Source organism: Perna viridis, chromosome 8 (genome assembly GCF_037379345.1).
Source record: "Perna viridis isolate PV_CMFRI_1.1 ecotype Kerala chromosome 8, ASM3737934v1, whole genome shotgun sequence".
NCBI lineage: Eukaryota > Metazoa > Mollusca > Bivalvia > Mytilida > Mytilidae > Perna > Perna viridis.
This window is the reverse complement of record NC_142452.1, coordinates 43605202-43628926: the sequence shown is the minus strand read 5'-3', so window position 1 is coordinate 43628926 and position 23725 is coordinate 43605202. Positions and strand designations below refer to the sequence as shown.

At 32.6% G+C, this 23725-nt stretch overlaps 1 protein-coding gene across 1 annotated transcript in view; it reads left to right on the top strand.

The window, feature by feature from the left end:
* The first annotated feature begins 655 nt into the window (after positions 1-655).
* LOC148610647 (peroxidase-like protein) overlaps positions 656-23725 on the top strand; it is a 47759-nt gene continuing 24689 nt past the window's right edge. Inside the window, exons 1-5 of the mRNA XM_088543211.1 lie at positions 656-725; positions 17401-17554; positions 19239-19432; positions 23042-23230; positions 23465-23504. Coding sequence (XP_088399337.1) covers positions 656-725; positions 17401-17554; positions 19239-19432; positions 23042-23230; positions 23465-23504 — 647 coding nt within the window. The remainder of the gene's footprint in view (positions 726-17400; positions 17555-19238; positions 19433-23041; positions 23231-23464; positions 23505-23725) is intronic.

The window sequence follows — 23725 nt, the reverse complement described above, 5'->3', positions numbered from 1 at the left end:
ACCTTTAACACAGCTCCGATGTATTGATTTGATTCTGTATTTGTGCACTTATAAACAACACTACATGTTGTATATTCAATTTATCCATTGTACGGCTGCATTTGATGTAGTACAAGCTACCCAATCATGTTTTCATGTTGATACATGTGCTTTTTAGTGTCTTTCTCACATACGAAACTGATACTGATGTATTTATGTTTCACGTTATCCTTAACTGTGTCGTATGTAATATAGACGTCGCTAAGAACAACCAAAGTAAGCCCATCAATAGCGTCCTGTATTACCCTTAAAAACACAGCTATAGTATTTTATTTTAATTTGCCTGGCTTAAACTGTTTTACACAACACCAACAAAACTACTAGTATTACGTTTTAAATTCGCGTTGTGTTATTATTATTACTTATTTGATCTATCGGAATATCGGATGACAGAATGAAAAATTAACGGATGTAACGTAAATAGTAATAAGAATACAGCACAGTTATAGTTCTTTTCACATATTAATGTCTAAACATAGACAAGTTTGAGATCCTTGAGTCCGAAATTTTGATCCGATTTACTCCCCTTTCGTTAGTTTCTTCAAATACTTTAGTTTGCAGCTTGCGTCAGAGTTCCAGCTATTTGTATTTAACAAAATTACAAAGTTCAGCCGATATGGAACCTACTGAGACAAGTATGAATATTCAATACTTTAACTTAATAGAGCATATACAGAGTAGTATAGGTATGCAACATGTTGCACGTACTTGATAACGCCATTTATTTTTTTTATTACCGAGTATGAGTATTTGCACTGAAATATAATACGACTTTTTTGGTGTATTTTTAGGATACAATCATTACCAATTTTCCTTTAATCATCACAATAGTCATCCTTTTTTCTAAATAATACTGGCCCCGTGCAGGTCCGGGTGTTAAAAGAATAGGCCTGCAGCACCGCTAAGCTTGTCGTAAAAGGCGACTAAATAGTGCTCAAAACCCTAGCCGGGGGCTAGGGCGCTCTGCCCACAGAGCAACTGGGTTGTGTGCTCCATGTGGTGGAATGGGGTACCCCTGGCGTGTTGCATGCTGGGGTAGTCAGGCTATGATACGGAAAACCTGACCGCAAACCATAGTGGTGCACCGTGTTGGGAAAGATGCCACGTTCCTCGCACGTTAAAGAACCCTGCTGCGGTATTCTCCCGGAGTAGGAACCAAAGGGCTCCGCCACAGGAGGCTAAATTGCCCGACCCAACTCACCTCTCCCTATTTCAAGTGACAATCAAAATTTTCGACCCCATTATCATTTTGTCCCATCTCTTTTTCATTTCATCATCATTTCATGTTAATTTTATCATCAAATTCATGTTCATCGTCTGAATATAGCTGAAATATTGCTGCTCGGACGTTAAACCCCAACCAACAAACAAACAAACTAAATAATTCTGAATGTTTCATGAAACTCTATCACTTACCAAAACGTCTGAGTTTTGATGAAAACTGATTTGTTCAACGAGTCATAGTAATTCGGCGGGTGTTTCGAGAAAAGCAGATGACTCTTACACTTCTGGTGCACCTTGTCTATGCTCCCAGTTTTTAGTGGAGTCCGAGTTGCTCGTTTACTTTTGTTACTTTTATGTATTGTTTTGCTTATTTTATGTTCTTTGCTGTGTTTTCTATTTTCCATGTTTGGTCTTTGTCCCTGGATTATATTTTTTTATATTTCCGCTAGAATCTTGGTCCCATTGACTATTCTTCCTAAAAATATAGTTCCACTACACAATGAAATGAAAGTTTTTTTGGTTTTTTTTTTGTTTATTTGTTTTTTTGTTTTTGTTTTTTTGTTTGTTTCTTTTTTGGCTTGCAAAAACCAAACAAAGAAACAAACTAACTAACAAACAACACCAAACAAAAACAAACTAAGAGCAAATCAATTAGGATACAATTATGCACTGTTTCGTTTTGTGCAAATAAATCAACTTTGGTCAATAACGAAGTGTTTTTTATTTTTGCTATTTTCGTTGAAATTGCATTTATTGCATTATTGGTATTGTCTATTTACAAAGTTAATTCATGCAACAATCTGATAGTTTTCGTTGTAGCCAGGACATGTTCAGGGGTGTTCTTTTGAGTTGGTAATATTCCATGTTTATCACAAATTGTGTCACGAACTGAGATGGTTACAATGTACATACAACTCAGGCGTTCTAAACAATTTTGATTAGTATTAAATGTTTTTATTTTATAAATATACAAAATTTTCCCACAATGGAATAAATTGGAACTTATATTTGAATGCAATAAAAAATGACACATTCTAAGCAGTTATTTAAGTAGAAAAATCTATATTGAACAGAAATGTTAGATATTAAAAACTTCTTATGGTATCTTGTAATATTTACTGCCTAATGATATATTTCGATACCTCAAAGGTCAAGGTCGGCCTTCCATTTCGGACTCTTAAAATTGGAATATTTTTACTATATTCCTATTGATTTTTGTATGAAATGGAATTTGAGCTGATCTGATTTAAAACGTTTGGAATTTCTCTTACCAGAAAAAAGGAAGTCATCCAAACATGATATAACATTTTTTTCATTAAAATTATGATTGACATTTAACCCCATTTGTTCATCGATATTTAATTTAGCCGTATTATAGTCAGGTGCGTTTTCAAAAATCGATAGTCTGCTATCCTACTATTAATAAGTTAACAACCTATGAGCTTTTAGAACATACTCAAAAGATGTCATACACAAAGTTTATTGCACTTATGTTTCATAACTGTGGATAATATTAATGTCAAATATATTCAACTTGCTTGCAGGAGAGAATCATCTTTATTTATACACAAACCTGCCACATAGACTTGTTGAGTTTTATATTCTTGTGAGTTCCATATGCAGACACTTAAGTTGTAAAATGTAGGGAAATTCCCTCTTCAATGACGTCACAGGGTAATTAGTGTACTTTTGGGAAAAATTCCGGAATAAAAATATGGTAAAAATTACAGATCCCTAAAAATCATTTTTAGCCCTTGCAAATAGTATATATCTCAATGAAAAAGTTATTGTAAAAGAAGATATGAATTACAAAATGTGCCCTGGAAATTTTATTTGTTGTAAATATTCGTAGGCATAGCAGTTTTCTTATGGGCACAATAACAGAAATTTCAGAAACATAAAGGTCGGAAACATCCATTGGGCTTATCAAGCTGGATTTTTATTTTCACATTTTACAAAGCGCACAGGAGATCAATTTCGAAAATCGGATCTGGATTCGGTATGACTACGATACAGGACAAATGTGCATATCCGGCAATATCAAAATATGTTAAATAAATCTATACGTTATAAAAGTTTTATTTAATACGGATATAAAATCTATATTTTTTATCAAGCAGATGTACTTTGTGTTGACGTTATTCAATAAAAAATAAATATACATAGTTTATTTCGATTTAAATATATAACGCCTATTTATTTTATTACACGGAAAAGAACGAAAATTAAAGTAAAATAAAATGATATAGAAAAACAAAAGTAAAAATGAAATAATTTATATGATCATAAAACACGTGATTAAGTCTCATTATTCCATGAATAATACTCCAAATGTTAGTTTGAAATACTCACCATTCGAAATCGTTTTTGGAACAAGACCACAATTTCCAATTTCATTGTACATTTCGGACACTGACCTAACTTCTTTGTCGAAAGATTGCCATAGCTATATTACGCGTCATTTCGAGAAATTGAACATCATTCGTCAGGAAGTCGAGAAAAATGCACGAAACAACCAGGTAAAAATGTCTAGGGAAATGGAGTTTGTGCAGGCGGTGTTGCCATAGATGTCACAGCGGTACGAGTTCGAGTCCGCTGAAGGAACGATCAAAAATTTGCAAATTTGACAGTTCGAGCAAAGTTGGGAATTTTTAGACCTAGAAAGTTTACAATATCTTCCCTGTATCAATTTGGACTGCTGTTCACCGTTAATCTCATGAGAATGGTCAATTGGACTGCTGCTGACCCTTGAGGTCATAAGAATGATCAATTGGAACACTGAAACAAATTTGGATTTTAGCCCCCTTAACTTCGTACGGTCAGCAGGAATCGTGTGGAATTTAGTCCATTTGAAATAATTATTCTTACAACGTATTGCATCTTCTTTGATTATTTTGTAGTTAATTAGAAATAAACTATAAAAGGAATTTAAAATAAATGTGTGGATTGTTCAGAAGTAATAAGCCAATTAATTGCGATACATAGAAAACAAGTTTATTGAAGCTTTACTAGCTATGTCACATAGTATCAATTAACAACAGATATTTCCTTTTGAATTGCGTGTGAAAATTATACAGTAACAGAATTATTTTTTTAGATAACAGTTAAAACAGTTGATCTTTATAGTAAGAAAAGTACATTTAACAAACCACCAGGTTTTATAAGCACAGAAATATAAGATACTAAAAAAATAAATATTTTTACATTTGTTTCTGTATTGCTTCTCTATGAAGTGAGTTAAGATTGAATACATACTAAAACTTAGGTTAAGTTTTATTCAAAGAAAATTTCACGATATTAAAGATACAAATATGAAAAATGACCCTCATTCGTTGTCTCTAGCACGACCCTGAAAAATTGAAACTGAGAAGGAAAAATGAAACAAATAACATCAATTACACCGTTAGTCTCGATGGAAGGCTCATAAACTGATGTCGATTGTCATTTCCACATTGTTTGATATAAAGACTTATTGTATAAAGAAAATGCATATACATTTAGAATGTGTGTGAAGTGGATTTCTTTATAAGAATTATTTGATCAAATTGCATATAATTTGTGATATTGTTTGATATAAGGGTAGCTTAATATAATTGCATTTAGAATGTTTGCAGAGTGGTTGGATATAAGAATTATTTAATAAAATTTCATGTAGAATTTGAGTGCAGAAATTTCGTATAAGAATATGTTTTTTGTTAAAAAAAAGTGCCACATTCTTGAAAGAACTGATTCATTTGAAAATCGAATATTTAACAAGAAAGATATTCCGCATTATTTCTTATTCTATCTATATTAAATTCTGGTGAGGAAAGGGAGGTCTCAAAGTTTAAAATTAACTGTAAGTTCTATAGGCGAATGATTACTGGACATAAACTGATAAAACTTGAAGATTTACTTAAGTTGTAGGTAATATTTTTGTAAAGATTAATGACTTGTCGGGTGAGGTGAGAGAAATCAAAGTACTGTTTCGCCATACATACAACATTTAATTGGATATTCTTTTTTCCCTTTTATTTTCTGCCAGACTTATTTTTAAATTTTTGTCTTGTTTCTTTCAATCTTTTCCTTAACCTCTATATCCCGTTTCTTGATACTCTCGCCTATTGCAATGTCAATATGATATACATGTGTGAAGAAATTTCAAAATAAAGCCATACTCGGATGTCATAAATACAGTACAGTGTGTCAAAATTACGACATAAAGTGTAGTAATTACTAAATTACGACAAACAATATCGTAATTTCGATATCATGTGTTGAAATGAATTATGATTTACTGTGTCGTTATTTCGACATACGATGTCGTGATTACAACAAAAGTTGATTGTACTTGGAACATTCGATTACATTCACAACACAGTACATAAAGTAGCTAAAATCATACATATAAAGTAACTAAAGCAAATTGTTGTGACATGAATACTCCATACCCAGGTGTTGAAGGGATGTTGCCACAGATTAAAGGAAAGTTGACGATTCTGAATAAAAAGGTCATCACGTTTGTTGTAAAATTTTGTCAATAGTTTTCCTTTACCATCGATTTTCAAGATATGAGGCTGACTGTGTATATAGTATCCTTTATCTCAAGTTCTTTGGGGTAGATGCGATGTATCAAATCCCCGAAATTAGGATTGTTTAAAGATAATACGTCATCTATATACAGGAAACTGAGATTTAAGGATCTAGCCAAACGATATTCCCTCTATTGGATCAGATCAGCTATAAAGTCAGCCTCATAAGAGTGAAGGAAAAGGTCAGCAAGTAAAGGAGAACATTTTGTACCCATTGGAATGCCGACCGTTTGTTGAAAAAACATGTCCACCACTGGACAAATATGGTGTCGATTAACAATTCCAGCATTTTGTAAACATCTTTTTCTGTATATTTGGAAAATGATTTCGGATTATTTCGTACAATTTATGGGCAATCTCTACCAAGAACTATATATTTGTATCTAGGTGTACCATCATTTTTTTGGAAAAAAACAACGATGTATAATTTCTTTGAGTCGGGATTTTAACTGAGTATGGAAAATAGAAGTATAACAGTGTTGAAAAATCATAGGTTTTGATGCTATTATATTCAGATAATAGTCTCGATTGTTTCCAAAAAATCTTTCGAATTTTTCCGGATTCATATTGAATTAATACCACTACGGGAGTAACAAGTGTTGTGGTAGGACTGCAGACCCTTTTTGACAGTTGTGAGTACAGAAGTTAAAAGTTCTGAAAGTGGTTTGGTGGTACATTTTGCAGATCCAGCTATGTAAGATTGATGGTGTGGATTCTTGTGTTGTTTAGGAATCCAGTACGTAGTAAATCACAATCATCGTCCTTGGTACAGACCAACAAGAGGATAGCACAGATTTATGGTTTTCACAATCACAGTTGGAGAGTGTGATAGCAGTATAGGTCTTATCACTGCTATTATTTTCTACGTCTACCTCTGATAATAAACATTGGATGTAAAACGTTTTGCAGACAAAAACAATGTTATTTGGGGCTTTGTCTGCTGATACGACAACATGTTTTTCATGTATAGTAGACAATATTTTAGCTACATCGGCGTTTTTGAAAACTGATGTAGCCTTGGCACTTATTGACCTACTTAAAACTTTCATTCGTTTCAAAAGTAAAGACCTCACGGTCTTTAACCACTCTGACAGAGAATCAATGTCTTCTTGTTCTCGTTTAATCCATTTTCTTGCATAGTCTTCGACGGCATCCATAAGAACTTTAAAGTTATAACTCTAATTTATGGAGCATGGTTCACGGTACTTGGGACCTTTTAGAAAGGATATTACGCAGAAATTCGTTTTCTTCCGTAACGACGTGACCAGAAGGACCATATTTGAATGGAGAGTTTTTGCAAGAACAGTCAGGTGGTTTAGTCTTAAAGTCCTCAATCTCGAGGTTCTGCAATAGTCTTTTATAATTGATAATTATGGATTCAGTGGGTGAAGTATAGGAATATAAAATAACTGGTATGGATTTGTCTTTGGAATATGGGGGAATTTAGTTTGTAACGTTTTTGTGATGGAGGATGTTAGCCAAATGTATTGCATATATACCTTTGTTGACAAACGGTAGTGGAAGAAATGATCGTTTTTCTTCATCTTGACTTTTCACACAAACTGTTTTAAAGAGTTTGTGGAAACCAATATCCAAAATGATAGCAACAAGTCTGTATAATGATAAGGTGGTGCCAGTACCAGGAGTGTCAAGACCTGTTTTGTAAAGGGAGTGTAGTAAAGGGAGAGGAATAGAATAAGTTTGGTTTTAATATGATGAAGTCAAAGAGGTTTTTGTACTGAAGAAAGGAGACCATTTATGGAGACATCATGTAACTTAGGTGACGTACAGTGGCGATGGCCATGACTCCTTTCCCGTCTTGGATTTTTGTCAAATAAATTCATCACATTTATGCTATATTTATATTGGCTTGAAAGGTTTCCTATACTTTTGATGTTGTCATTGCATCCGTAAGGTATTGCAGTACCTAGTATGCGTAGTCTGTTGTTTCGTTTTCAATTTCGGCTTACTACGTATCAATGGAGTATATATGGGCTACTTTTTACTTAACCTGTTTATAATATTGTTTTTGGGCTAACTGTACCCTGTCCTATGGTGTAAAGGTTTCTTCGTCGTTCATTGCAGACCCATTTATGACTTTGAGTTTAACTGTTCACCCCTAAAGGTTGTTGTCTCGATCCTAGACATATTCAACACCTTCATTTTCGTTATATCAAAAAGTACACATAGCATTTGGGACAACATAATGTGTCAATTGGTGAAGGGGTGGATCTAGGATTTCTGGTAATGGACATAAATAGGGCGAAGCAATGCCCGAAAGTTTGTGGATAGAATGTGTGAAATTTCAATATTTCATACAAAACAAATTCTTTTTAGGGGTAGGGAGGTCGTATGCTTTGAATCCACGCCCGGGTTTGGTTATAAAATTAAACTATTGCTGTGGACTCAGTCTTATTATATCCTGTCTGTCTGTCTGTCTGTCTGTCTGTCTGTCCACCTGTCCAATTTTTTTTTCAAATAGACAGTTTTGTTACGAGACTTTGAAGTATGTAACATAACAACATGGTTACACATACTTGGACAAAACATGTCGAAATGACGGCTCTTGAACTTACGCGTTTTTAAGGCATGTTATCATGCGTTGTCCGCAAATCCTCCTCAACGACTTGCAAGATGTTGTGTCAAAAATGCTTAGTCCATCTGCCATAAATTCATTGTGTCCAATATGAATCATTATGCATACAGTGGTTCCTAAATGTAACGGGTTCATCAGGCTTCTTCGGAGGATATAAGTCAAGTAAAAGGCGATGTCCAGTTATTGATACTTACACTTTAATATGTTAAAGGCCTGAACAAATTATTGAGATCCCTACTAACTCACTATGTATAATGTTGTTCTTAGTTCTGATTGTCCTTTAGACATTTTGGTTCCTTGGACTCAGCATAATATATATATAAGGTGTTAAACAATGCAAACTGACGTACCAGTGAAGAGGTTTCTGTAGATTTGACATAAAAGACCTAAATTGAGACAACGATATAAGTACCCATTCAAATGAAACATGATATTAACTTGAACAGGTATGCTTTTGTCCTTATAAAAAAAATAATCATCAAGTTATCAAATTCTTAACCACTTAGGTTTTTTTGAAAAATCAAATGTCAGGTCTTCTATTTGTATATATGATGATTCACTTTAAGGTTTTTGATAGTTTAAAATAATGAGGAAAGCAAGATGAAAAAAAACAACATAAAAACAAAAGAAAAGTTTCACTGATCATTAACCTAAACTTACCAAAAATAGTTGATGAATTACCTGTAAGAAATACCTTTTCTGTCATGAAAATATACATGTTATAAACGTGCAAATTGTAAGTCATTAGAACAAAATTGAGGTTGCAATGTTGACTTTCTTTTGGATCTTATCAAATCTTCTTCTGCCTGTAGCTATTGAAAGCAAATTGACAATCCTTGGCAACGATGAAATTTCTGTTTCACTCTAACAAGCATTGGAGCAGTTAAATGAAATATCTGGTGCTAAAGGTACAGTTTGATTAAAATACATAAGGAAACCTCTTTTTAATTTCAATTTGAATTAAATAACATCATGTACATTCATTCAATTAAAAAAACTATGATCAAATAACATTTGAAAGAATCTGTTTTAAAACAATATTATTAAGGTAAGCCGTTATTTTTTAATTAATATTTTGAGAAGTATACACTCAACAATTAGTCCAAAATTATCTAACAAATTTTGTGTAAAGGATAGATGAACAGATTAAGCTTTCAACGAATAGTTTTATATAATGATTTTAAAATCTTGTAAATCAAAATAGACTAATCATTTCTTCATATAAAGACATATGTAAAGCTAAGATAAATGCTTTCAGGAAAACGATAAATTGTAAACGTTTATTTAACAACGAACAACAATTAAATGACTGGAAGCCATTAACTGTATTACTCAGTTGCATGTTATATAACGTTGAACTGGTTCCAAATTTTCTGAAGTCTCCTATCGTAGAATACATTTTTGAAGACCAATGCATTTCCAGTTTTAAAACTTTGTAAATAGGATTTGATGTTTCCACTGAGTTTGTCAAAAGCTATATGTATTAAAATCTGCTCATTACATTACGGAATATTATGTAATGCATTATGGTATACATTTTTTTTTAGTTTTATGAGATATTTGAGAAAATGTAATAAACATTACCGAAAATCGACATTTAAATCACTTTAAATCTTCATTAATCGATCTTTATACTAAACCCTATAATCTTAATATCAGTTTGTTTTTTCTGCGAATATTGTTTTAGATTTCTTTTTAATTTGTTTTTCTTTTTTTCGAATGCATCTTATAACGTTAACGCGATGTCGCGGAATTTCCGTTCAAGAACGTGGTCGACGTTTAGGTCAGACTGTTTATCAAAAATGAAAATGATATACCAAAGGATATTATTAAGACTAGTATCCAACTTGAACCGCTGATTGTAATTTTGAGACAAAATATTTCCCATTATTGATCAAAAGGAAAAAGTGTGCAATTAAGAATACGCGTATCTAATGAAAATATAAAATGGTTTGCATTCAACGTACATTAATAGCTTAATTTAAAACGATGGTTGGGTCCAAAAACGGACGTGTCGTGATTACGCACCCTCTAAAAGCAGGAGAAAATTATTTTGCATGAAATTTTGATTTTTATCCAAATTAACCCTAAAATTTATTCTCGATTCGCTTCCCTCGGCACCTATTTTTTTTGTTATCTACGACACATTAACCTGAAATCATGGGTCCATTCCTATACGATTTTATTATTTTCATACACTTTTGCTGTAAATTTCGTAAATTAGAGAGAGAAAAAAAACATTTTATTGACATAAAAAAATATTTGATCGAAAATTTACTATTCCGATGTCTGTCTTTATGTATTTTTAAAGAAATTTCCGTATGAAAGTGTATAAAGTTGGTGTAACACGGTTCCTAACCGAAGCTCACGAATGTAAATACTATCTCTCCGATGGGTTTAAAGGCCACAGTTTTCCTAAAAGAAAAATTTAAATGAGTTTTTTTTCTGGCCACAATCTAACATGGCAATTCAGACAACTAACAAACAGATGAATAGGGGCTGCCATAGTTTTCCTGTCCATTAAGTAATCTTTATATAGTAATGGCAAGTATCTTTTTCATTAAATGAGTGACCATACATATTTATATCTTGATAGTAGAATTATGCAACTCTATTATTCGTTATAGATGAAATGAGTTTTTGTTGTCATATATTTGCGATGAAAAAGGTTTACATATACAGATTCGAGTAAGAATAACTTATAGAAAACAATTTTTGCCAACACTGTCATTTCATTTTTATCAATGACTTATAATTGTTTCATATGCCGAACTCGGAGCTAGCTGTGAAAAATGTCCAGAAAATAATGTTAGGGCTAATCTATTTACTCTGTGCACTAGAAACATTGTGATTAAAATGACGTCATACAGTTGCTATCACTACTAACCTGTCTTTGATTATGTCAGGGCTCGCTGTCGTAGAACAGTTCAGAAACTGTTCTTACTCACGACACATCTTATCAGAATCTTTCAGGGCTTAGGAAAAACTCTGTCATGATATGTCTTGGGTCGTGATACTCCCCTGCCATGATCCATTGTAGGTAGAACAGTTACTGTGACGTGGATTAGAAGACTTCCTGGCACACCCTGACAGATTTTGACGGTCACCGGCTCGAAAATATTTCTCTGACATGTACGTGATTCAGAAAAAAGAGGCATAGCACCCGAATTCCGATTTTTAGGACTTGTTTTTTTTTTTTTTTTTATTTTTGACCAGACGTTTATGTACGGCATGCAGTACCGACAAAATCTATGGATACAGCCCTAGGTACCTTACCTGCCGTACCATTCGGGAATGCGCTAACCACCTAACTAAAAAGAAATTTGATTGAAATTTATGTGTCGTAATCCAAAGTATGTTATAGAGTACTTATATTGACAATTTTTAGCATTTTATACAAAATTTTTCAGACCTGATTGAAATTTTAAAATGTTCACACTCATATATTTTGCAAGAAAATGACATTTTAGGTTGATAGTTATGTAGGAGAATTTAGCATTTTAGTCATTATTTTTATCCATATTGAAACTAAATGCGCTTGCACTCATACGTTTTGCAAAAAATATGTCAATATTTAGAATTGAATTGAAATATATGTATAGCAGTAACCACTATGATATTACGCTTACACTTATTACATTTTATGCAATAAATTAATACCCTGTGGGATTTTAAAAGGTGCTCGCACTCATACATTTTGCAAGAATATGACACTTATGAAGAGTTTTGACTGAAGTATATGTTTTGCAGTCACTCACTTGATAGTTAAGTGGCAGAATTTAGCATTTAAGTCATTAATTTAATACCCTTATGGATATTAAAAGTGCTCGACTCCTATATTTTGCAAGAATGTGACATTTTTTAAAGAATTTTGAGTCAAATTTATGTGTTGCAGCCACTGACATGATTGTAATATGGAATAAAAATTAGTATTTAAGTCATTAATTTTAGACTCTTATGGAAATTAAAAGTGCTCACACCCATACATTTTGCAATAATATGAAATTGTAAATTTTGACTGAAATATATGTACATGTATCCCAGTCATCCACATGATAGTTATATGCATTTTAGTCAATAATTTTAGACCCTTATGGAAATTAAAAATGCTCGCACTTATACATTTTGCAAGAATATGCCTTTTTTTAAGTATGTCGCAGTCAGATGACACGATACATTAATGAAAAAAATGCATTTTAGTCATTATTAAATTTAGACCCTTATAGCGTTAAAAGTGCTCGCACTCATACATTTCGAAATAATATGACATTTTAATTTTTTTAAAGAATTTTGACTGATATATATGTACTACAGTCATCCACATGATAATTGCATTATAGTAATTTTAGACCCTTATTGAAATTAAAAGTGATGGCACTCATAAAAATTGCAAAAACATGTCACTTTTAAGCATTTTAATTGGAATATATGTGTCACAGTTACCAGTATCATTTTTGTATTGACAACTTTTACATTTCATACAATAATTAAAGACTCTTATCGATATCGAATTTAAAAGTGCTAGCACTCATACATTTTGCAAGAATATGAAGTTTTCAAAGAATTTTGACTCAAATGTATTTGTCGCATTCACCCACATGGTTGTATCGAAAATGTAGCATTTTCAGCATTAATTGTTTAACCTTATGGAAATTAGAACTTCTCGCACTCATCCATTTTGCAGAAATATGTCATTTTTCAGCATTTTGACTGAAATACATGTGACATAGTCCTAATATGAAACTAATATTTACAATTTCTACATTGATTCACGACAATTTGGTGAATTGGAAGTGCTCACACTAATATTTTTGCTACAAAATGGCATTTTAAAGAATTTTGACAGAAATATATAGATAGCAGTCATCCCTTGCAGTTAATGCTAAAAATATCGATTTCATATTTAAATTACCAAATATCTGAACGTTATCGGTTACCGTTATTTCACTGAGAACAGAATCATAGACTTGTAATTAAATGAATAAAATTTGATTACGGGTCTATGACAAAATGTATGAAAAGTATGAAATTATATATGTACATGTAAACAATGATAATTTTGAGCCACGAGCGCTGATTTTCTTGAAAAATGAACCACGATCGAATGATTGTGTCCGATGATTATATATAATCGGAAATTTTAATCAGTCAACGAAAATTTTGAGATCAAGATTTTATTCTAATCCGATTTGCTAATTTACATTTCACTGTACATCACACAGTTTCCATATTTGCATGCAAATTCGGTACAATGTGATACACCAAAAAAAAATAGGTTACGGTTTTTTTTTTATTATGTAGCTTTATATGTCTATATGATGAAATGTATAATTATTCGTTCCAATCTGTTTTCTGTTGTATTTTAGTGTCATTTATAGAGTTATCTCCCTTAATGTTGAATTCTACTGTACATTCTATATAGTTTTATCTCCTATAAACAAAGGTTATATGAAAAACCACACGTAACTCTTTGTTTACTATGACATTTTAAACAAAATACCATGAATCACATTTTGCATGATTCTTATATGGAGTGCTACTTATTTAAATTGCGTCACGCAGAATATATACATTTAATGTCAAGAACTGTTCAGGGATATGACAGTTTAGAACAGCCTTTCGTTTTTCTTTGTCACGACCCAGGACAGTTTCTTTCTGGATCTGTCATAGCGTAGGGCAAAATGTGTCCTGACCCAGGACAGCCTGTGTCAGACCTGATAGGATTTCTGTTCTATCTGCTGTCGCAGAACAGTTTTCCTGACAGATTCTTACAGAATTTAAGAAAGGTTAAAAGTAATCGCAACTGTCACTCTTTGAATAGGACTTTTACCCTTTATTTATAATAACATTTAATGACAGAAGAAATATTTTCAAAAACATTAACACATATCAAAAAGATATTATTGGAAGATGAAAATAAAAGAATCACCTAAACAGATTGGCGAGTAATCAGGGGATCGAATATTTGAGCGAAAATCAAAAGCAATTATTCCAAAGAAAGGATTAGGACTTGATATGGAAAACAAACACACACAACAAAGAACATGGTATAACCAAAATAACAAGTACAAAAAAAACATAAGTTAGAGAGACCCGGCCTCCATAAAATATTGAGAGCAAGGACCAGGTTTACCGGTATGGTAAGCAATCTCAGTTTTTCTAGTATTAAAAATATTTATATAAGACTAAGATGCTTTTTCAGTCGTAATATTTCATTTTAAATGTTTTGAATAGTAAATAAAAAAACATAATTAATTACTATGTAAAGCTTGTCTATACATTTTTGTAATATAGTTGGGTTATGTGAATGATTAGTACAGCCAAACACCAAAGTCGTTGATATTATTGTGTAATATAATTGATGGTTTTTCTGTTTATTTTAACAAGAAAATCACACAATTTGTTTTTGAAATGTTGAATAATATTATGGAAATATTAAGAATTTGTTCAGCAAAACATTGCATATCAATCCGACGTTCGGAAGATCCGATAACATGCAATTTACCATGATAATTGAAGATAATGTCAGATGTGGTTTTAAAAGAAAATATGCAATGTTTCTTTTCGTTTGTTATTATGATAATTGATGCATTGTATTCGAATGCTCACTTAGTCGATTAATCATAATGTTGAAAAAGGTGTATACATATTTTTTACATGTTTGAGCTTGTGAATAAAACAGTGTATTTCAGACATTCCCTGTTATAACTTGCTTGTCAAAATTCTTGTGATAATGTAAAATATACCTGCATCTGGATAGTTTAAATCACAGCTCTTACATTATACTAAGCCTACCGAAGCCACAGGAATGGATTTGTCCATGCTTATTGTCTTACAAGTAAGCTCTTAGAGCAAGATTCATGTAATAAGTTATTAGCTACAAAATTCATCACTTTAAAAGTTCAACGGTCGATATCGTGTTTGCCATCTTTTCCATGAGGACTTCTATATTACACGGATTTTAAACCACGTGATAAACTCGGTTTTACCAGAAATTATGTTCGGTAAAGGAAGAACAATATTGTTTTGTCTGCAAAATGTTTTACATCCAATGTTTATTATCAGAGGTAGACGTAGAAAATAATAGCTGTGATAAGACCTATACTGCTACCACACTCTCCAAAGAAGAGATTGTGGAAAACCATAAATCTATGCTGTCCTTTTTTGGTCTCTCTACCAAGGACGATGATTGTGATTTACCGTCTATGTACTGAATTCCTAAACAACACAAGAATCCACACCATCAATGTTACATAGCTGGATCTGCAAAATGTACCACCAAACCTCTTTCAAAGCATTTAACTTCTATACTCACAACTGTCAAAGAGGGTCTGCAGTCCTACCACAACACTTGTTACTCCCGTAGTGGTATTAATTCAATATGGAGCCGGAAAAATTCGAAAGATATTTTGGAGACAATCAGTTTAAGACTATTATCTGAATATAACAGTATTAAAACCTATGATTTTTCAACACTGTATACTTCTTGTCCCATATTCAGTTAAAATTCAGATTCAAAAACTTTATACATCGTTGTATTTCTAAAAAAAAATGGTAAACCTAGATATAAATATATAGTCCTCATACTTTGTAAAATAAAATTCCAAATCATCTTCCAAACATACAGAAGAATATGTTTACAAAATGCTGGAATTTTTAATCGACAACATAATTGTCCAGTGTTGTGGACGCGTTTTTCAACAAACGGTCGGCATTCCAATGGGAACAATTGTGCTCCTCTACTTGCTGACCTATTCCTTCACTCTTATGAGGCTGACTTTATAGCTGATTTGATCAGAAAGAAAAAATATTGTTTAGCTAGATCCTTTAATCTCAGTTTCCGCTATATATATGACGTATTATCTTTAAACAATCATAATTTCGGGGATTTGATACATCGCATCAACCCCAAAGAAGATGAGATAAAGGATACTACAGACACTGTGAAGTCAGCATCATATCTTGACCTACACTTAGAAATCGATGGTAAAGGAAAACTATTGACCACATTTTACGACAAACGTGATGACTTTCATTCAGAATTGTCGACTTTCCTTTCATCTGTGGCAACACCCCTTCAGCACCTGCTTATGGTGTGTTCATATCACAACTCATACGTTATGCCAGAGCTTGCCGAAACTACGCAGACGTATTGTATCGCGCTAGACTTCTAACAAATAGGCTTCTGGAACAGGGTTATGTTGCTACAAGATTGATGTCATCACTACAGGTCGTCATCATAAACTCGTGGATCGCTATACTGTATCCTTCTGCGCCATAAAAACTAATTTGTTAATCGTGTCATATTTTCGTCTTTCCTCTTTCGTCTACCCTGGATATGACTTTTTATGAACAACTCGGCGGGTGTATCTAGAAAAAGCAGAGGCCGCTTACCCTACCGATGCACCTGGTCCATGCTCCCAGTTTTTAGTGGAGTGGCCCATTTGCTTTTGTTACTTTGTATGTATAATTTTAGTTACTATATGTTCTTTGTTGTGTATGCCTGTTTTCCATGTCTGGTCTTTGTCCCTGGATTACATTCTTTTGATTACCGCTGCAACCTTGGTTCCCTTGATTACTCTCAAACATTTTTACGATTTAAGAGTTTGATGTTTTGATTTTTTGGGGTTTGCTTGTTTGCTTTTTTTTAAATCTGATTATACATCATTGTTTTGTATTTTTTTCAGTTCAGATTCAAATTATTTTCTTCTTACATAGATTCCTTTGTAAGAATACATTCAAGCGATCCACAGGATAAAAAAGTACGTCCATCATTATTGATGATTATTGATAAAAAACATACACAAAATCATTCCTTAAAAAACAAATATATTATAAATGAAACAAAAGGGAGGGTCTGTCGGTCACAATTTATGGAATATTACCATCTTTTGTCATTAATCCGCTTATTTATATATCATTTTGTAATGCGTTTTATCTACATAATTTCAACTGTTTCCTTTCAATTAGGATTTGCTGCAAGTTCTGGTACAAGCATACCAGAAAATAGCCCTGCTGGTTACCATGCTCTCTTTAGCAAGTTAGACAACTCCAATTCCAAGGTAGCTGAATATGGTTTTGCTGGCGAGGTAGTGGCCAGAACAGCCAGATTATTTGCAGAAAGGTATGATGAATGTTGAATGAACATAAAAATAAGTTAAAAATCGTATTTCTGTAAATCGGTATTAAATAGTATCTACTCAAGTACACCATATCAATTCCTAATAGCTCATATACATATATAAAGAACAGATCAGTTCCAACCTCCAAGACAAATAGTCGGAACAGACAGTTCTTGGGCAGGTCTAAAAGTGTCATAGAGCAGTTCTATATCCGGTTCTTCTGACAGTTCTAGTAGTGCTAGCTCTCATTCTTTTCTCGTAGAGCCAGCTCTGCGGTAACTGTTCTATTATAGCTAGACCTTCTCAGCGATAAATGCTCTACATCTAACGCAAGCTCTACAAAAAATGTGCTACTAATAGGAATGCAGGGGTAGCCAGCTCCGCCAAAGATATTTTCCTATAATCATCTCTACAGGAACTTTCAGAAAAAAAATCTTCTTACGAAGAAGTGTTTTATTTCTAGAACCAACTAGTACAAGAACTGTTCTTCGAGGTCCAGCTTTACGAGAACCGGCTCTGTTATGTATGTCAGGAAGGCTGACCCTAGAAGTATCCTAGAACAGTTCTATATCTGTCATAGGACTGTTCTGACAACTCTGAGACCGTTTGTGAGAGGTTAGAACTGATCACATCACTAATGTATAACTTTGCCAAATACAATATTTTTCATCTAAAACCAAAGTTTGCAATGTTCTTTATAGCATTACGTAGATATTAATTGTATTTGAATATTATCATATTAAACGTTATCTTTGAACTCTTGAGCTATGCCTAAAAATATCAATTTTACTACATTACGTTAAAGTTGTTCATGATATAGTAAACTATATGAATAAAGGGAAAATAATAGTTTTTGGCTTTAGTTCATTGTAATGATCTCAAAACGGTACCACGATGTTAAGCCATTTAGCAAAAAACTCCTTAGAATTGTAAATTTTGTTGTTTTTCTTTCGGGTATATTTACATCAAAAAATAAATATGTCCAAACCAAAGAAAGGACTACATATTTTTACATTTGATGAACAATGTAATGATAAATGTATTAATTAAATATGAAGTAGTTTCTTGGGTGTGGACGACACCATTTCCTTGCCAAAAATATGAAAAAAAAATACCCAAAAATAACAGATTTTGACAGAATATCTGAATATTTGTAAATTCAAGAATTTTTTTCTGTCGTTTAAATGCAAGAATAATCAGACGTCTTTATGTTTCCCCATTTGTTATGGATTCAAGTCTCTAAATTCACAATTAAATCATTCAACACTTTATGATTTATTTTCATTCGAATTTTAAGTCAATGTTTCCCTTTTTCGCCCCTTCTCCTTAATTATGTTTCGAATCAAATTTAGCACATCCTTTCCCATATTTAAATAATTGTTTCTATCGTCCCATTTGCAGCCCTCTTTCCAACCTTCATATAGTATTCTTTTAGGAATGAACTCTTTATAAAGTAGAAAACATATTAGAAAAAAAAACAAACTAATGCATCCAAAATCTAGTGAAAGGAATGATACTCTTTTAATATTGTTTCTCTATATTTTAAACCTAATATGTATGTTGTAACAGTATACACCAATTATTTCATTAATACAAATACATGTAACATTTTGATTTTTTCCAACATTAAAGTAAGAAATGCAAGCAATATAGTTGATACCTAATTATGCGTTTCTAATTTGTAAGGAATGGTGGACGATCCCTGGACCCAGTTGATTTAAGTAATCGTGTCATTCACATTTGTCCAAATTCTGCTGTAAAATGTGACCCAAAAGCCCCTTACAGGACTGCTGATGGCTCATGTAATAATCTGAGATATCCATCATGGGGAAAAGCAGTCACCAACCAAGCCAGATTTCTACCTCCAGATTATGGGGATGGTACGTTCATTATATATATATATATATATATATATATATATATATATATATATATATATATATATATATATATATATATATATATATATATATATATATATATATATATATATATATATATATATGTTTATAATTCGCCCACAAAAGAAAAGTGTAATATTATAATGCATTTATGTACATTAACATAAACAATGTTTATCACGTTTGACGTGCACAAAAAGAGCTTTGAAAGGAGATAAAGAAAATTAAAATAAAGCATATAGTTACCAGACAAAAAATGTCATATTGTGTTTTGGGTTCCAGAAGTAACAAAATCGTTAAAATGAGAAAATATTACAAGATTGAGAACGAAAAATTACACTAGATGAAAAAAATAACAATTTGTACATTGTCCTTGGTATGTTTGATTTGAACTATTATGTAAGATAAACCACATTTTATGAATACTCAACAATAGATCTGTCTTTGCCCTTTATAATAAATCACAATAAACTACATAATTCATAATGAATGAACACCAAAAAAAAAAAACAAAAACAAACAAAAACAAAAAAAAAAAAACACAAAAAGAAAAATGATAAATTCATAGAAATTATCTAAAAGTAAAGAAAAATCTGGAACAAGTATAAGTTGCTCACCGTTATCATTTCTATTGTCTTGATAATGCAGCATGTCCTGGTAGCTTTAACTTTGTTCATTACCAAATTGTATTTTAAACTATTGAAGGATTTGTGGAAATTAAGATAGTTCATGAGACCCAGTTGGCATCGTTTGGCAATAGTTTTGCTTTCAAATTGAAAATCATAGTGAGTTTCTTATTGTCTCCTACTGATAAATAAAGTAAATATACATGATATATGCATAGCATTCAAAAGTGTTGGAAAAGTCGAATACTCGACTTTTTGAGTATTGTAATGCATATATTGTAGTGTTACAATGCACTATTGAACGTTTTTTATTGCGTATGGTGAATGGCTGTCACATGTCACATGTCACAATGCAATTGTACACCTCTAAATTTAATTTGTTCTTCCATTTCATTGCTTATGACTTCTGGGGGGTTTCCGAATTGAAAATGTTGACTGCGATTGCAGTCAAAAATGAAACCATCCTCTTATTTGGATCTCCTCCAAAAGAACCGAATACGATTTACTTGAACTTTAAAGGGCCTATACCACAGGACACAGTTGTGCACCATCTATTTTTTTTTCATTCTGAAGGACTTGTGTATGTCCTGATACACAACCCAGACTTAATATTTGGGAGACCAGGGGAATACATATTCCATAATCAGCAAAGCAAAAAAAAAACAAAAAAACAAAAAAACAAAAAAACAGCTGAATGGAGTTCTTGAATTCTTCTCAACTATATATTATCATTGTGCAACTCTTACTTTGTGTATACATTTTCCATCTAAGCGTTATCAAAATGTTGGAAATTCTCCCGTCATAATACATAACGCACTTACATCTGCACTTTACCAAAGTTCAATTCTTATTCCCGCAAAAGTGGCCACACTTGATAAATGTTTGAGAAAAGGTTTCAATTTTTTTTTCAAATCTGCATGACCGTTGCATTTGGTCTACCGTTATAAAAGTTTGTGAAAAGGTTTTAAACTTTAAAAAAATCTGCATGACCGTTGCATTTTTTGTGTTTAGCATGCAGAACAGACTGGCATATACAAATCGTTAATCATGGTCGACGGAACCAACCGAATGATTGAATAGAGGTAACTAAGCCACTTCACAATAAAGTCGTGTCCCTGATCAATTCAACGGAATATCATTCACATCCAAGCTTTTGTAGTATTATCTATTAGAACTCAATAGTATTACTTAAACGAGGTAGTGTATCTGCATTCAATCTACCAAAAAATGATAACATATATATGTATATGAAATCAAATTTAATTAATGATTTGGGTAATAGCGAAACAAAAACTTGAATTCACGTTTATACATTTAATACACAAAGAGGTTTTCAACACAATTTCAAAATAAGTATTCTATTGGAAGGAGGCAGAAACTTTAGAGTCCAGGTTTGACTTGTTATCAAGGTGTCGGTTCGACCAGGTTATGATTCAACCAAATTTATTATCAACCAACACAGGTTCCGATACAACCAAATGCCGATATAACGTACATAGCAATCAGGCAATCAGTGTATTATTTTTGTAGGGAATGAAATAAGGCTCACCGACCAAGATCGGTGAGCAAAGATGTATCTCGGTGTATTTATATCCTTCGTTTTATCAAATGGCGATATTCGAAGACAAATGTATTACAAAACCGAAGGAATATCATGAAAGATGAAATAGCATACAAAACCACAAAGTGATATGGATTTTGTATTGAATGTTTGACGAGTATGATGCTTACCCTACCGGTGCACCTTGCCCATGCTCCCAGTTTTTATTGTGTGTTTGTTTGTTCGGGTTTAACGTCCGAACAGCAATATTTCAGCTATATTAAGACGATGAACATGAAATTGATGATAAAATGAACATGAAATGATTATGAAATGAAAAAGGGATGGGACAAAAGAACAATGGGGTCGACAAATTTTGATTGCCACTGGAAATAGGGAGAGGTGGGTAGGGTTGGGCAATTTAGCCTCCTGTGGTGGAGCCCTACGGTTCCTACTCCGGGAGAATACCACAGTAGGGTTATTTAACGTGCGAGGAACGTGGCATCTTTCACAACACGGTGCACCACTATGGTTTGCGGTCAGGTTTTCCGTATTTTAGCCTGACAACCCCAGCATGTAACACGCCAGGGGTACCCCAATCCACCACCTGGGGCACACATCTCAGTTGCTCTGTGGGCAGAGCGCCCTAGCCCCCGGCTAGGGTTCTGAACACTATTTAGTCGCCTTTTACGACAAGTTTAGCGCTGCTTCAGGTCTATTCTTTTAACACCCGGACCTACACGGGGCTCACAGTTTTTATTGGAGTCTGAGTTGCTCATTTGCTTTTGTTACTTTGTATGTATGATTTTAGGTTCTTTATGTTCTTTGTTGTGTATGTCTGTTTTCCATGTCTGGTCTTTGTCCCTAGATTGCATTCTTTTGATTAGCGCTATAACCTTGGTTCCTTTGTTCCTTTGATTACTCTCTCACACAAAATGCATCTTTGTTTATTTCCGTGGATATTTTCGTAATTTCATTTTTTAATTGCTCTTCTTCACTTGTTATTTTGTCTCGTCTTGGAAAAGTTAAAATTGAGATTCACTTTTTTTTGTATCTTTGTTTTCACTTATAACTAAAATATGAAGTTTGTACACTCGTTGATAATTCGAAACCGGGATTTAGTTGATGAATTAGGAAATATGTTTACTTATATTTTTCTTTGGTTGCTGGAACCTTAATATGTAATGAATCAGTTTATTATGCAAAACATATTGTAGTTTGAAAACATAGAACGTCTAAGAATTATAGGATTTATTTCTTATTAACAAATAACGGTAATTAGTTTCAATCAAGTGTTGAAATCATTAAAAACTATTCATTTGTCTATGACAGACTATTCAAAGGTACAAGATCAGTAAACCTTCTCACAATGACCTGTAGGCCCTTCAGTAGAGTCTTATTTTTTGTCTTATATTTTCGTAGACGACAATATTGGAACAATACCACGAGTGAAAAGCATGACGGGAAAACCTCTGCCAAGTCCAAGATACGTTTCTAATGCTGTATTTGATGGCGGAGAGTCACCACCTAGAAGCAAGATTTTTAACGTTGCATTGACACACTTTGGGCAGTTTGTTGACCATGACATTATTTCTACTCCTACCATGAATGGTATGTAACTGATGTATAAAACTTACATCGTTGTTAAGAAAGTCAGTTTAAGTGATTTACGGCTATGATATTTTTTTAAGCTTAAGATTTGAGGTTGGAGTTATTGGAAATGACCAATAAAATACATATAATTGTAGAAAAATTAAAAATATGTGAAATTGCAACAAATAATCAATCAAGTCAACTAATACAATACATTGTATTAAAGTTAGTAACCGTTTTCTTTATTTCTAGTTTCGGAGGAATGCTGCATTGGAAACGAGCCAATTGATAGGTAAGACACGGATGTTAAAGATGTTGATATATGATGATTTACTTATTTACTTTATTAATTTACTTAAAATACTCCATATTTTCTGACTTGGTGCAATCCTAACCTCTAGCTTCTAATACGTTGGAAGTCACCGTAAATGTGTATTATGCTAAACGTATGTTTCAGTGTATTTCAGGTCTTGTATTTACATACATGACATTTAACCTATGAGAAATTTAGCG